Below are 17,053 nucleotides of genomic sequence, written 5' to 3'. Positions count from 1 at the left end.
CCCAACTTTTGTTCATACAAAAGGCAAACCAATAAAATCTCTCCAGATATTCACCTACATCGTACATTCAGTAGAAAGCATACTGAGGATTCTGAAAATATCTCCCACATAGGCCTTGAATTAAATTAACTTCCAAGTATTTCTAATTTTTAAAACAAATGTTTGTCCTCCATAGAACCTTGCAGTAAGCTGTGTCCTTAAGGGGAGCTGAAAATGTGTGGTTCTTGAGTAACCAGAGAGCTATACCATGCCCCTAGAATTCCAAATAAGTCTAGAATTCAAAGTATGCTTTCCCACTGGCTATTCATATTCATTCATTCATTCATTCATTGTCTCTCTCTCACATACACACACACACACACCCCTATCCTGATACATCTGGAAAAGGGCGAATGTGTATTATGCACACCATCCATAGATGATCCTAATAAACCACCCCTAACCCCAGTTGAGAGCCACTGTCTCATGTCAGATTCCACCATTCCCAGTCTCCATCCAGATTCAAATCCCTTCAACATTAAGGTGTGAAACTGCCTAAATTGTATTTCATCTTCCCACACTTATTAAAGCATTACTTCTCATGTTGCTGGCATTTCTTTCTTTCTTTCTTTTTTTTTTTTTTAGGATTTATTTATTTGAGTGGCAGAGTTATAGAGAGAGAGGAGAGAGGTCTTCCATCTGCTGGTTCACTCCTCAAGCGGCCACAACGGCCAGGGCTGGGTCAGACCGGAGACAGGAACCAGGCGCTTCCTCCAAGTCTCCCACATGGGTGCAAGGGCCCAAGCATTTGGGCCATCTTCTACTGCTATCCGAGGCCATAAGTTGGATTGGAAGAGGAGCAGCCAGGACATGATCCTGCACCCATACGGTATGCCAGCACTGTAGGCTGAGGCTTAACCTACTACACCACAACTCCAGCCCCATAGCTGCTATTCCTAATGCCAATATTTCAAAAATATGGATTAGTCCTTTTAAATCCTCTCCAATGCTGGCTTTAATTTATTTAATCAATTACTATGATTTCCTTTTTTTTTGAAAAATAGACAGTCAGGTCTCTGACTACATCTCGTAACTCCCCAAACGTCATCTTTTAAGAGAATGTCTATGTATTTAAAAGCAGGGGAATCCAGCAGTTTTCCTCCCTGAGGTTCCTTGTATGGGAGTCTTGGAGCTTGCTGTTTCAGGCCAGGGCCCTCACTGCCTTTGTGACCGATTCTTCAAGCTGCTCTGGCCTTTCCCAGTTCTCTGGGCTATTCCTAAATCCCATTAATCCGGTAAGAGCACATTTATTACCCAGTACATCCATTAATCAGTGACACAGAAACCGCTTGCACACAGTTCTCACAATCTCCGCTGTGTGCAACCCAACGTACATCTTCCCAGAACTTCTATTCCAATTATAGTGCACCCTCCAAAGAGTTCAACAGCTTTCTGGCTTACCCTGCAGTCCTTTTCAACAATCTTGCATGAAAAAACCTCAACCAGCTGCCTTTAAAGGGGAACAAAGTCAAGCCCAAATTATCAGATTTTGACAGCTCCCTGGCTTCATTTCCATGAAATAACTATGGCTCTTGGCCATATACAAATGACATGGTCATACCATAAAAAAACTCAGGACTCAACTGAATGCTTGGGGAAGTATGTCATTAAACTTCTTGTGCCTGGGGCAGTATCTGGGGCAGAAGTTAAGATGTTGCTTGCAATGACTGCATTGCACATCAGAGTAACAGGTTTTGAGTCTTGGCTCTGCTCCCAATTCTAGCATCCTGGTAATGCAAACCTCGGGAGGCAGAAAGTAATGGTCCAAGTACTTGTCAATACCACTCATATGGGACACCTGTACTGAGTTCCCAGCTCCTGGCTTTGGCCTGCACAGCCCCAGCTGTTGCTGCACTTGGAGAGTGAACCAGCAGACAGAAGACTGATTCTCTTCCTCCCTTCCTCCCTCCCTGTGTGTGTGTGTGTATTTGTGTGTGTCTGTTTGTCTCTGTTTCTGACTCCCAATTAAAAAGAAAAAGTAAATAAATAAAAATTTAAAAAATCTTTATCTTCTTAAGTCTAAAAGCATTTGGCAAAATAAATATAAGCAAGCACTTAACTTTTCTATAAATGATCTCTTACTACTGCATTCTACTAAGAAACTTGGAAGTATATTTTCTTTAAGCAACTATACCAAAACTCACACAAGCCACATAAAGAGATAAAAAAATACTTCTGGGGAAGCAAATGGTAGGCTATAAATTGAAGACCCTCAGTACGAGGGCTAGAACAAGACAGTAACCGAGAGGGCTTATTTTTCAAATCCAGAAATTCTTCCCACAAATGTTAAGGTGGCTAGGTTTAGGAGAATCTATCTATCTATACCCCAAAGAATCACTGACATGAACAACAGCCTAACTATACTATCCTTGGAAAATATACAAAGCAATGAAGACCAAACCTCATATGGACGAAGAGGGGAGAACCACACTAGAACTGTTTGATAACAATATTCCTCACACAAAACAATTTTTTCAGTTCTGTCTGAGGCCTCCATCAAGGTCACTCAGTTACCACAGATTTTAAGGTGATTTCCTGAAAGCAAACTATACCATAACCTCCACTGACATAAAAGTGACATTAAGATTCATGAAAGAGGACCACCTAGCAAGTGACAGAGTGGAGACCCTAAAAGACAGGAGACTAGATCCGGGGATCATTCAGACTTCTGGGCTTCAGCTGAAGCCTAGATGACACAATTCCTAAACCACTATCATTTGCAAGCACTATACACATTCTAGAATAGGATTTGCGGGCCCATGTTAAGTGTCAAGTGTCTCTGCCATACCTGGCCTTGCGAGTCGTATCAGAGAGATATACACATCATGGCAATCTCTCTCCTGTGGTATGATGAGCTGTAGGATCTGAAAGTTCTTACAGCGGATAAGCAGGGGACATCCAGTAGCAGTCGTTGCCTGTTTTTCAATGGTGGAAATCTGACTGTGAAGAATCTAGAATCAAAGTTAATTTAAATAAGCTAAGTATGAATAACTCACAGACATGACAAGGATTGACACAGGTGTCTGGGCCACACACACAGGCAGGAAAACTCCCCAACCTCCAGCTGGTTCAACATCTGTACTCAAATGACAAGAACTGAGATATTTCCAGTAAGGAGTAACTGCCTAAATTTATTTTATTTTTCAGTACCAATCTTTGATATCCAGGATAATTTCTTTGAAGCAAATTGTTTGTCACAAAAATTTTCACTGGTAGGAGAATATTTTAGTAGTCAAATGTTGAATGCTAAATTTAATAGCTCAAATTAAATAATGTCATCCAGAGTTAGTAAAATACACATCTGTAATTAAAAAAAATTAGAGATGCCGCCACTGGGAGGGACCACCATGCTCCTTAATTCCACATGGAATGTTCAAGGTCAATAGAAACTTGGGATTTTTGTTTTCTAAGCTGTTGGTGGTCAAGCAGTCACATAAGAAGCTTATTTAATTTTTTACTTATGTCATTTTTAGCTGACTTTAGAGGCTACAACATGATGTTTTGCTGTATGTACACTATTGATTGCATCAAACTAACTGATAAATCACCTTGCTTTCCTACCATTTTTTTATAATGAGACATTCAAAGGTCCCATCTAAATTATTTTGAAATATACATTGTTATTGACTACAGTTTATAGTTGCCTTCTGTGCATTAGATATTCATATCTAGAACTCCATATCCTTTGATCAACAACTCCCCACCCCCAACCATGCTCCTCTCTAAGGAACAGATGTCTCTGAGAGGCAATCGTAGTCTATCTGGGTTTCAGAGGGTTCTCTGCTCAGCTCCCAAGGGCGGCAATTCATTCTTTAAGCTCCTGGCTAATAAGTGGCGTCAGCCACCTTCTGCCAAAAAGGTAATGCTGGCCATCAAATAAGGAGAGAGGGAAATCTACAGTTCAGGGGTTCTGGTTCTGATCATAACACCATGGTTGGGTTCCTTTATAAAGAAATATCTCATTTCATTATTAAGTAGCAAAAATAACTGATGACACACTCTTCTCTAGCTTTTCTTTTTTATAATAATCATATAAGTAGAAATGACATAATAAAATGAATAAATTATAGCATCAAATATTGCAAATATGTATACAGCATACAGAAATTATTAAATCTCTCCTTCATAGCTGTGACATGAGGCACTTGTATTCTCTTATTTTGAGGTCTTTCATGATGTTCAAATAATCAATGCTTATAAGGAATGAATAGATAAGCAGCTAAGACTACAGAATCAGGCAAGGCGCACATTCCAGAAATAGTCCTCTTAATATACAAATACCTGCAGCCCACATACCTCATCCTGTGGACAAACACAAAAATGGAGGGTCAAAACTTTTCACTTCAAACAGTGGAAAACATGGAAAGCAAAAAACCAGAAATGCATACCCATGTTTCTTTTCTTGTGTCAGGTCCATTTTCTACAAATATGACATGAGTAGCCGTCAAATACAAAGTACCCACGACTGCTTTTTTAGAAGTTACTCGATCTGCCAAGCGGACATTTTCAACCTAGGGAAATCAGTTTGATGGAAAGAGTTAATCGTAAAGCATATGAACTAGTCACAAAAACAAATGCTAAGCAGGTAATCTCTTACTCCAAAACAGAATTTTGAGAGTTCCTCCAATAACATAAAACAAAGCATGCCCCTTAGTTGGATCTCAGAATGATTCTCTTTATCAAGATAAAAATTGTATCAGTTATTAAAATATGACTTTGAATGTATCACAACAGATTTGTGGAACTTTTTAAGAATAGCTTCTCTGTGTTTTACGTAAGTCAGTAACTTTCACTATAATTACATATATTTCTAATTCAGGCAGAAAATGTTTGCATTAAAATTCTGAGTCTACATACTTTGAAAAAGAAGATAATGTTTTCCTATGCATTTTCTAAGTTGTAGAAATGGTCTCAACACTGCTTCCATAGAGACCAGAAGGAAATACAAATACATATATGGAAGGAAAAAATGTATCAGAGAAATGTGTAACAAGAAAGTCCACCGAATTTAAGATACTCACATTCATTTATACTACACTTGATCTTAGTCAAAAGGCTGAGAAGCGATATGATGCTCACATTCATTCACGACACCTTTCTAATGAATGAAATTCTCACCACTAAGCTAAAATTTGAACTGTTAGAAGAGGTTCTTGGAGACCATTTTTATCAAGAATTCACCCCCTCTATGCAGAGCAACTTCAAGGGTATGTGCACCGGGGTCATCCTAATATGAGCTGTAATGAAAGTGACAGGACAGTCTTGACAGGCCAGGGAAAGCTGCAGCACCTAACAGGACACAACCACCATAACCACCAGGTGAATACTCCTGTAGGGACCTGGGGCACAGAAATCCTGCTCCTGCCAGGGACCAACCCTCCAAAAGGAAATACTGGCTCAACTCTTACCCTTCAAGGCAACATGGTTATTTGCTTCTGTGAGACAGCTTAGGGACCATGCATTGTATTTGATCCATTCTTCAGTCTAATACAGAAGCTGTGGTCCTATGTCGTTTGAGAGCCTTGAATTCTCATCTACTCCCTGGGGAGTAGCAGATCTGGTAACATTTCTCAGGATACTGAGAACAAGCCGCACTCAAGACACTGCATTCTCTCAACTCCTCAGAGCCAAACCAACCTTCTAGAAATAGCTCCCGAGGATCCCATCCCACTTCTTCCTGATTCCCAGAGATCTACAGAGGTAAATAAAAACAGAGATTATCTCTATTTTTTAGTCAAGCAGTTTATTCTGGCATGTTGCAAAATCCCTGAGACCTTGGGACTGTCCATGTATGTTAAAGGTCTGTTCATTCAACAACCACGTCCCTCATTAAACAGCTTAAAGTTTCTTAAAGTAGGAATGTTATATTCTTTCACATGGTTGTCTATCATGGTGCTTCTCTTGTCTTCATGTCCTTTATTTATTTCTTTATACGGTGATAATCATTTCTTAGGCATTTATAAAACCTGTTAATACAGTAATGATAGTAGCCTGTGGCCTATTTTTGTATGTTTGCTCTATAAATGCCTCTTCACCAAACTTTAGTTTTTTTTTCAATAAAGTCTCTGGAATGTTCTGAGTAGATAGGAATTATTTTATGTAATAATCAGTTGATTCCTTTCTAGTATTACTGTGTCTTTTTTCTTTATTTAATGGCATTAACCAGAAACTTCACAGTAAAACAAAAACGCTATGATAGCAGTCATCCCTACATGTTTTCTGTTTTTTTAATACAGCTTTATTTAGCTGTATATCACACAATTCACCCATTTAAAGTGTAGTATTCAATGAGTTTTGATATACCCATGGTTATTTTATCCATAATCTTAAAAACATTTTTATCACTCCAAAAATACACCCTGTACCAACTGCCAGCCATCTCTCATTTTCCCATGACCAACCCAGCCCTAGAAAACCATGAATCTGCTTTCCATTTCAACGGATTTGTCTATTCTCAACATTCTGTATAAATGACATCACACAATATGTTGTACTATGTGAATGGTTTCTATCACTTACTATTACATTTTCAATCAGTTTCAATCCAAGTTAATGTATTTGTAGAATGTATCAGCACTTCATTTCTTTGTATTATCCAGTAATAATACTTTACATGTATATACCATATTTTATGTATTCATTCATCAACTAATGGACATTATAGTTGTTTCCACTTTTTGGTTATTTTTTTTTTTTATTTGACAGGTAGAGATACAGTCAGTGAGAGAGAGAGACAGAGAGAAAGGTCTTCCTTCCACTGGTTCACTCCCCAAATGCCTGCCACAGCCGGCACTGTGCCGATCCGAAGCCAGGAGCCAGGTGCTTCTTCCTGGTCTCCCATGCAGGTGCAGGAGCCCAAGCACTTAGGCCATCCTCTACTATCCTCCCAGGCCACAGCAGAGAGCTGGACTGGAAGAGGAGCAACCAGGACTAGAACCTGGCACCCATATGGGATGCTGGCGCTGCAGGCGGCGGATTAACAAAGTTAACCACGGCACTGACCCTTGGTTATTTTGAATACTGCCACTGGCAATATTGTGGGCAAGTTTTTGTGTAGATATAGGACTTCATTTCTCTTGAGTAGATACCTAGGAATGGAATTGCTGGGTCAAATGGAAAGTCTTTGTTTAACATTTTGAGGAATCCCCAGACTGTTTTCCAAAGAGTGATACCATTTTATATTCCACCATCAATATATGATGGTTCCAGTTTCTTCACATCCCTACTAACATTTGTTAAACTCTCATTATAGTCATCCTAGTTGAGTGTGAGGTGGTGTCAAGTAGTTTTGATTTGCATTTACCTGATGGCTAACAATGTAGAACACCCATTCCTGTGAATTAATCTGGTGACTTAACCAAGCTATAATTGCTTCAATTAATTAGGAAGCTTTCAAAGTAAAAATCATTAGAAACAAATATTGGCACATTTTATATAGGAATAATTCTCATATAGGACTAATGCTTTCAAATTCTTACATGATTACAAATCTATTCAATATTTTATTTTTTTTTCACTATATCTCACTTTGATGTCTCTTTACTACTTATTTTCCTATTGCAGATTTTCTAATTCTTACAATCTTCTAATCACTACCTATGGGTAAACCTGCCTCTCTATTTCTTCTCTCATTCCTAATAGAAGGAACTTCAAAAGTGTTTGGAACTAAAAAATAAGTTTACTTTGGTGCAAAATTATTGAAGTTCATGACTATCTTTTTTCATAGTATGTATTTTACATGAACTTTTTGAAGACTCCTTCACACATATGGATTTCAAAAATTTTTACACTCGAGTAAACTTATCTTTTAATTCTGCTTTCCATGAACTTTGGTAAGTACCCTCATATTGTGAACTGTGTTTTTACCATTTTGATAGATAGGAAAAGGTCCTTTTTCAAAGTAACAGGCTTTGGTTTGATCAACTTTAAAATATTTCTCTTTTCTAATCTATTAATTTCTGAGATTTCTTGGCAATGTATTCAATTATTAACTTACTTTCATTGGGTATATCATTTGTTTCCCATTTCCTTGTTTCTAAATTCTCAGATTAGAGACCCTAGAAATTAGTCCAGGCATCTACAACCAACCAATCTTTGACAAACACGCTAAAATTGCTTCCTGGAAAAAGGAGAGTCTCTCCAACAAATATTGGGAAAATTGGATCTTTGCATGCACAACTATGAAAGATCCCTATCTTATACCTTATACAAAACTCAACTCACAATTGATCAAGAATCTAAAGCTAAGACCCGAAAATATCAAATTATTAGAGGAATACATCGAGGAAACTGTAAGACATTGGCATAGGCAAAAATTTCCTGGAAGAGACCCCACAAGAACAGGCAATAAAGGCAAAAATAGACACATGGGTTTAGATCAAGCAAAGAAGCTTTTACACAGCAAAAGAAACACTCAACAAAGAGGCAACCAACAGAATGGGAGAAAATATTTGCAAACTGTATATCTGGTAAGGGATTAATATCAAGGATATATAAGGGGCTCAAGAAACTCAAAGCAAGAAAAGCGATAATGCATTTAAGAAATAGAACAAGGATATGAACAGTCATTTTTCAAAGGATGAAATACAAGTGGCCAACAGACACATGAAAAGATGCCCAGGATCACTAGCCATCAGAGAAATGCAAGTAAAAACCACAATGAGCTTTCACCTCACCTGAGTTAGAATGGCTATCATCCAAAAATCAAAAACAATAAATGCTCACAAGTTTGTGGGGGAAAAGGTACCCTAATACATTACTGATGGGAATGCAAAGTAGTACAGTCATGGAACACAATACATAGATTGCTCAGAAATCCAAAAATTGATCTACCATATTATCCAGCCCCTCCATTCCTGGGAACTTAGCCAAAGGAAGTGAAGTCAACATATGAAAGAGTTATCTGTACTCCCGTATTCATAGCAGCTCAACTCACAATAGCTAAGTTATAGAATCATCACAATAGCTAAGTTATGGAATCAACCCAGCTGTCTATAATCTGCTACTGGATAAAGAAATTATAAATATATATAAAGAAACTGTGATATATATATTTATATATATATATATATATTTCATACATACACATAATGGAATACTATCAGGCTGTAACAAAGAATGAAATCCTGTCTTACAACAAAATAGATGCAAATGGAGAACATCATGCTTAGTGAAATAAGCCAGTCCAAAAAGCCAAATATCACATGCTTTCCCTGATTTGTGGTAACTAATATACAGAGTACAAAAAATGTAATGTATATGAGTAGAATTAACATTTTGAGATTTTTTTATGGCCTTATCTATACTCTTGAGGAATAGTGGTTTTTCTACTTATTACTTGTTGAATTCTTTATTTAGTGAAGGGTTAAGCTTTTGATTACAAAATTAATTCAAAGTATGTCACTGTAAAAGTTAAAAGAAAAATAAGAAAAGGAAGAGAGGGGATAGGAATGAGGATTTATTTGGTGCAAATGAGGGAGGGTAGAGTGGGAAATATCATTATTCTCTTAAATCTAAATATAGGAATATATGAAATTGGTTCTCTTTATATAAAAATAGAAAATTATCACATGGTTGGATTATGATATTTAAGCTTTTGATTTTAAATTACAATAAAGGTATTATGGAAGAGAGTTGTGATAGGAGAAACATAAGAGAATATTTTATTTTTAGAACACTTTTTTTGAGGGGAAGACTCATCTGTATACTAAAACGTACCTTGCTAAATATAGCTGAAGTGTAGCAGCAATATATTAATTAATGACATCTAAAAATGGAATACAAGTAATTCTTCTGTACATAGGACCAATGAAATAAAACTTTATTGGTGTAATCATATTGAACATACGATAACATTTTGAAGCAAAAACATTTAGTATACAATTCTTTTCCCTATAGAAGTGAAGGAAGCTGCCCCACTTACGTTATTTTTAGAAAACCTCAGTGGAACAGAATAAGGTAAACAGATATTCATAGCTTGAAATATTTAATGGGATTTTTCCATGGCTTTTTTGTTAACTTTGGATGCTGCCTCAGGAAAATTACATTTCAAAATTTGGCAGTAGCTCTTGCATGTCCCACAGCTATCAGAAGCAATTTTGAATATAGAGGGTGAGGGATGAAAAAGCAGTGAGAGAAACACCAGCTCCATGATTTCCCAGCAGTGTTTGTCAAACAAAGAAATGAGTAAAAAACATGAGGATGCCATTATTTGACACATTCTGTGAAGACAGAGCCCTGTTCTTGAGCCCACTCATGGTTTATACTAAAACAGAACAGTAAACCTCAGGTTTGAGCATTATCTTGAAGAGCCACTGATTCAAAAATCCTGCCCCACCGGAGCCGCGGCTCACTAGGCTAATCCTCTGCCTAGCGGCGCCGGCACACTGGGTTCTAGTCCCGGTTGGGGCGCCGGATTCTGTCCTGGTTGCCCCTCTTCCAGGCCAGCTCTCTGCTGTGGCCAGGGAGTGCAGTGGAGGATGGCCCAGGTGCTTGGGCCCTGCACCCCATGGGAGACCAGGAAAAGCACCTGGCTCCTGGCTCCTGCCACCGGATCAGCGCGGAGCGCCAGCCACAGCGCGCTGGCCGCGGCGGCCATTGGAGGGTGAACCAACGGCAAAGGAAGACCTTTCTCTCTGTCTCTCTCTCTCACTGTCCACTCTGCCTGTCAAAAAAAAAAAAAAAAAAAATCCTGCCCCAGTTCAGCTAACTTAATTCCATCTTATCTATACATGAGAAAACTTCATGGAAAGTTCAAGGAAAAATCTAATTCAAAGAAAAGTTTGTTTTTGTGCAAAAAAATGAAATCTGTGCAAAGTTTTTTCATAATAAACATTTTCCATAAAGTTTTTGAAGTACTTTTTAAAGATTTACTTATTTATTTGAAAGAGAAAGAGGCAGAGAGAGAGAGAGAGAAAGGTCTTCTATCTGCTGGTTTACCTCCCAAATGACCACTATTGCTGGTGCTGGGCCAATCCAAAGCCAGGAGCCAGGAGCTTCTTCTGGGTATCCTCTTTGGGTGCAGGGTCCCAGGGACTTAGGCCATCTTCCGCTGCTTTCCCAGGCTATACCAGAGAGCTGGATCGGAAGTGGAGCAGCCAGTTCTCGAATAGCCACCCCTTAGGGATGCCTGCATTGCAGGCGGTGGCCCATAAGGGAAGCAGGCACCACAGGTGATGGTTTCACCTGCTATGCCACAGCGCCAGCCCCTTGAAGTACTTTTCTATAATAAACCATAATATAAAATAAAAATATAATAACATACATGTTATTATATTATTATGTATATATAATATATACTATAAATTAAAATTAAAAATAAAATATAATATAATATAAAATAAAAATAATAATAAGAACTCTTTAGTATCTATAGAGATAAGATGTGGAACCACCTTCTTCTTGAGGCAGCTATTGCAATTCTTTTGCATGTTCCTGGTAATACTTTGCTTAAGGCACAGTAAGTATACATGCTTTGAAAATAATATTTAACGTATGTAAAATATGTTGTGATATTTTACATATTCCTGGATATACCTTTTTCATATTCTTAACATTTCTGAAAATGGGATACACCTTATGAGTAATATGATAACAAGTCATTATGCCATTTAATTGCCTTTCCTTCTTTTTGGGACACAAAATCTTAGTGCCTTTTACTACCATAGATGTCTTAGATTTTTTTGTTGCAGTGCAGTAAATATGTAGTCTTTGGCATATAAGTGATATTTGAAGCCATGGGACTGAAAAATGTTAGCTAGTGAGAGTTTATAGCACCAGAAAACAAGGGATATGGGAAAATCCAACACACGTAAGTGTCATCATAGAAGAAAGGAATCAGATAAACATCCTAGAAGGAATGGTCAACCATATAAGCAGGAAAACCAGGCTATTCCGCTCTCACAGGGATAACAGAGGGACTGTTTTACAAGATAGAGTATCTATGTCAAATGTTGCTGGGAGACCAAGTAAGGCAAGAAGCATGAATTGCCCATTGGATTCAGGAACATGGAAGATATAGGTGCCCTGAACAAGAATGGGTCTGAGAGCACTGAAATCACAACTGGGAGGCTTAAGGCATGAACTCACAGGTGCTAAGGACATAGAGATTACACTCTGTACACATGAGGTAGTAACTGGCACAAACTAGGAACAGCCTGGAGACATGAGCTCCACGACAGAGCAGCAAGAGGCCAAAGCACATTAAGAGTTTTTCAGAGACTACTGGAATGTCAAGACATTTACAGAAGACAAGACACGTACAGAAGACGAGACATTTTACAGAAAACAGCCTGTTAATGTTACCAACAAGGCAATCCTCATTTGTGATACACATGGGAAACAAAAGAAAAATCACACCATTAGGTTTGTGTGAAAATACATTTAAAGCATTAGAAAATAGGGATGAATAAGAATCTTTGGGCAAGAATTTGTTTATCCTGTAGAAGCTAAAATTTCCTCAATCTGCAGAAGCTTTCTCCTCCGCTTTAGTTTTTAAAGATTTATTTATTTGAAAGTTAGAGTTACAGAGAAGGACAGGTAGAGGCAGAGGCAGAGGCTGAGAGAGAGAGAGAGAGAGAGAGAATATCTTTGATCTTCTGATTCACTCACCAAAGCCAGGAGCCAGAAGCTTCATCCAGGTCTCCCATTTGGGTGCAGGAGTTCAAGGACTTAGGCTATCTTCCAGTGCTTTCCCTAGCACATTAGCAGGGAGCTGAATCAGAAGTGGAGCGGCTGGGACTTGAACCAGCACCCATATGGGATGCCAGCACTGTAGGCCTTGGCTTTACCTGCTTTGTCACAATGCTGGCCTCTCTTCCACTTTTAAAATCAATGTTCTTAAAAACTGAAATGTGTACTTCTTTAACATTTTAAAAGTTCAGAAATTTAGAAAGAAGAAAAGTACTCTTAGAAACATAATGTGAACATAAGCATGAATATTCTTAAACTTCCAGCGTATCCCAGAGAATAGCTACACATTTTAAGTGTTTTTATCTTTATTAGCTTCTGAAGTGTCAGAGGAAATGATAACCAGGAGTGGAGGGGATGAATCTAATCAAATCTGCCTGATGTCATTTGCTTTATTACAGTATCAACCCTTCTTTTGCCCAGATCATCAGGATAGTAGCTATAAACCAAAATGCTTTGGTTTGGAGCAAGGGTGTGTAATTAAGGAAGAGGCAGATTCCAACGATAGCTATGTCAGGGAATAGACAGGTATAAAAGGACAGCGAAAGAATACACAATCTGAACTAATTCAGAAGACAATGCCAGAGGTGACTTGAAAATGCATGACTCCATGAGAGCTGGCAGGAATTTTGGGGAGAGCTTTAGACTTCCAGGGGGAAGCAAATGGGGGTGTTCAAATACTTCATAGATCAGGCCTATCCAAGTGTTGTATTACCAAAATAACAACCAATACAAAAATAAAAATATCTTAATCGTTACTCCATGCCATGCATTGTGCTATCACTTTGCGTATCTGACTTCAATTAATCCTCAGAGTAACCCCCAAGTTAGGTTCTTACAGAAGTCCCATTTCACAGTTAAGACTTAACAAATATGCCCAGATCATACAGGAAACAGGTGGCAAGGCTTAGCTTGTAGCTAAGGTCTGTATGACTCAAACTCAAGTTCATCATTCACCATGGCTGTGGGTACTTGTGTATGTCTATGAGATCATTCTATTATATTATTCAAATTTATTTTGTTTAGGATAACCAGCTAATTATTTTAAGTCATTTTATATATGAAATTAGCATTTGAAAATGGAATATTCTAAGACAAAATTATACTGTAAAACTATTTTCACAAACCACTGTAAGAATATCCTTTGAGATAAACCAAAGACAGAAAGCTTGGGGAATGGGATGCAAGAGCCCAAATGCTAGCATGAGAAGACTTTCAGGTTTCTCAGACCTAACAAAAGAGGGAACGCTAAACATATAATTCCAACAAAATGCCTATGTGTAGCACCTTAGGTTCTGAAAACAAAATCAAAAGCACAAGTAAGACAAAGTCTTTGTCTATTCTCAAGAATGTTATAGGCTGAATGGAAAAGACTGTGCCCCAGTTTAATGGCCTTATTATTTCCATCCCTTCTCTGTTGGGGTTAGACTGAGGGGTGAAAAAATATTTTGTCAGTATCTCTAGGCTAACACTGAAAGGCTTCAGTCAGAACACCAGTGGGTCAGGATACTGCCAGGTCTGACACAGGACACCCAAGGCCTGGGTCCTTCCCTTGCTGCCTGCCAGGGGGTCGGGCAAACTTTGCAAATCACTGAGACAGGGCCTCTCTGCAGCTATTCCCCAGGTGCTACCTCTTCATTTCAATCTTAAAAGAACATTGGCCTTTACTGTCCACCCTGCTGTCGAATATCTGACTACTGAAGATTCTGAGTTCCCGTATCAGCTCAGACCATGTGAGACAGCAGAAAAGCAAGCAGAGCTGCTCTGCGGGACAAGAATCCGAGTGCAGGGCAGAGTCATTGTTTACTGAAAAAGACAGCAGAGAAAGTGAAGCACTGGCCACAAACTTGCCTTGGGACAAAGATCAAGTCCTCACTACCCCATAAATAAGGTCACTGTCAATCATTTGGGGGAAGAGATCCAGAGATTGTTGAAGAGGGAGAAATCAAAACGTGTGCAGCAGCCAAAAGCTAAGACAAGTTTATGTTTAATCTAAGAAAAGCAGCTAGATAAATAGTTTGTCATGCTAAATTTGGTATCATGATATTTTCTAATTCTACCAACATGAAAAACGTATTTGTGAGTCAGGAGGCCTGGGGTCTGATTCTGGTTTTGGAACTGAACTGCAGAATGCAGGAAATGGACTCACTACCCTGGATTTTGACATCTGTGAATATAGAGGACCTAAAGGGTCTTTAAACAACTCCCTCATTCTAGCAGGCTGCAGTTTTGACTCAGTAGTACTTTATAAACCACCTAGGACACAAAACAGCAACTGTGAAAATACACACAATAATGACTCAATATTACATTCTGCAGTGTTGAAGTTGATTCCTTCTGAGAGGAAGAGTGTGGTGGAAGCAAGAGGTGCGGAGTCACCACACAAACCCTGGGAGTCAGGTGAAAGCAGGCCTGAGGCAAGTAGCCTGCAGACTCGTTTATTTCAGTTGCTACAGCAGCTTATATAGCCAAGGCAGCCAATCTGGTCAAGGGGCAGTCGATGTTCTAACCAATCACACCCTGTTGCCAGGCAGTTTCTGTTGCCAGCGGCCATCTTAGCATGGCCTTCTCATTCCATCACATTTACCCCATTTCGTTTATTTTTGAGCAATGGAAGGCATGATTCTTGGCCATACCATTGTTGACCCCATTTCCATGTGGTCTCCGTACACGGCTGTACATGTCTTAGGTTGTCCCCCGGGGGATCTTACTCATCATTGACTAACCAGCACTCAAAATGGGAAACCATAGGAGTGCTTGCTCAGATGGGGGTAGGAATGAGGAACAATGGTAATCAGGAATGGCATGACTGCACATAGGCTGTGGGCTGTTTGAGTGGCTGACCAGAGCTAGTGGGTATAAAACAGTAATGGATGTGGCTGGCTATGGGCAGTTCCTCAGGATAGGATGATAGGGCGGTGCATCTGCTAACAAGGCAGACTCTCAGTCTTGTTCAGCTAGTTCTGGTTTGCTGTCAGTTGCAGGCTTGATGTTTCTGGCTGGTACCCAAATGAGCTGTCCCACATTCTCTGGAAAGACACAAGCATATCCTCGAGCCTTGGTTAGCAGAAGCCTTTTTACGGGCATTGGAATCCAGGGTCTGAATTCTGCACCTGCTCCTACATTAACGACAAACTCACCCACTAATGTGATTTACCAAGGAAAGGATGCACCAGCCTCAGTAACAACCATGCTGAGCAGTCTCTGAATTTTTTCCAAAGGCTGCATAACTCTCCAGGGCTCTCAACCCAAAGGACAACTGTGACCACCCCAAGCCCAAGCTCACCAGCACCAGGAAAGCCAAGCTGGAGGAATGTTGTCCAGGTCATACCTGGATCTCTTTCTTTTTAAAATTTTATTTCAGTTATACAAGTTTCATATATTTCATATATACAGATTTAGGAACATATGACATTCCTCCCCACTCAGGCCCACACTCCAACCCTCCCCCAACCACTCTCATATTCCCGTTCTTAACTTTTACAAAGACCTGTTTTCAGTATACTTGATGATGTTAACACCCTACCATACAACCCAGCCATACCACTCCTTGGAATTTACCCAAAGGAAATTAAATCGGCAAACAAAAAAGCTGTCTGCACATTAATGTTTATCGCAGCTCAATTCACAATAGCTAAGACCTGGAACCAACCCAAATGCCCATCAACAGTAGACTGGATGAAGAAATTATGGGACATGTACTCTATAGAATACTATACAGCAGTCAAAAACAATGAAATCCGGTCATTTACAACAAGATGGAGGAATCTGGAAAACATTATGCTGAGTGAATTAAGCCAGTCCCAAAGGGACAAATATCATATGTTCTCCCTGATCAGCGACAACTAACTGAACACTAAAGGGGAAACCTGTTGAAGTGGACACTATGAGAAACAGTGACTTGATCAGCTCTTGTCCTGTTGATGTACAATGTAATACTTTATCCATTTTAGTTTTTTTGTTGTTGTTGTTTTAGTGCTATTGGTTGAAGTCTGTAATTAACACACAATTATTCTTAGGTGTTCAAATTTTAACTGAAAAGTGATCCCTGTAAATATAAGAGTGGGAATAAGAGAGGGAGGAAATGTACAATTTGGGGCATGCTCAATTGAACTTGCCCCAAATGGTGGAGTTAGAATCATGCCAGGGGATTCCAATACAATCCCATCAAGGTGGCAACTACCAGTGCCATCTCACTAGTCCAAGTGATCAATTTCAGTTCACAATTGATCATACTGATAGGTCTAAGAGTCAAAGGGATCACACAAACAAGACTAGTGTCTGCTAATACTAACTGATAGAATCAAAAAGGGAGAGAACGATGCAT

At 39.0% G+C, this 17,053-nt stretch overlaps 1 protein-coding gene across 3 annotated transcripts in view; it reads right to left on the bottom strand.

Annotated features, from left to right (window-relative positions):
* Window positions 1-17,053, bottom strand: part of MTMR7 (myotubularin related protein 7) — a 130,133-nt gene that overhangs the window by 73,296 nt on the left and 39,784 nt on the right. For all 3 annotated transcript variants that reach the window (XR_011386326.1, XM_051842594.2, XM_002709345.5), the window contains exons 2-3: window positions 4,428-4,550; window positions 2,828-2,990 (exon numbers count right to left, since the gene is read on the bottom strand). Coding sequence is in view for 2 of the 3 variants with exons in the window: in XM_051842594.2 (XP_051698554.1) it covers window positions 2,828-2,990; window positions 4,428-4,550 (286 nt within the window). In the remaining variant the exon portion in view is untranslated. The remainder of the gene's footprint in view (window positions 1-2,827; window positions 2,991-4,427; window positions 4,551-17,053) is intronic.

This window comes from Oryctolagus cuniculus, chromosome 2 (genome assembly GCF_964237555.1).
Source record: "Oryctolagus cuniculus chromosome 2, mOryCun1.1, whole genome shotgun sequence".
Taxonomy (NCBI): Eukaryota; Metazoa; Chordata; class Mammalia; order Lagomorpha; family Leporidae; genus Oryctolagus; species Oryctolagus cuniculus.
This window is presented reverse-complemented; position numbering and strand designations above follow the sequence as displayed.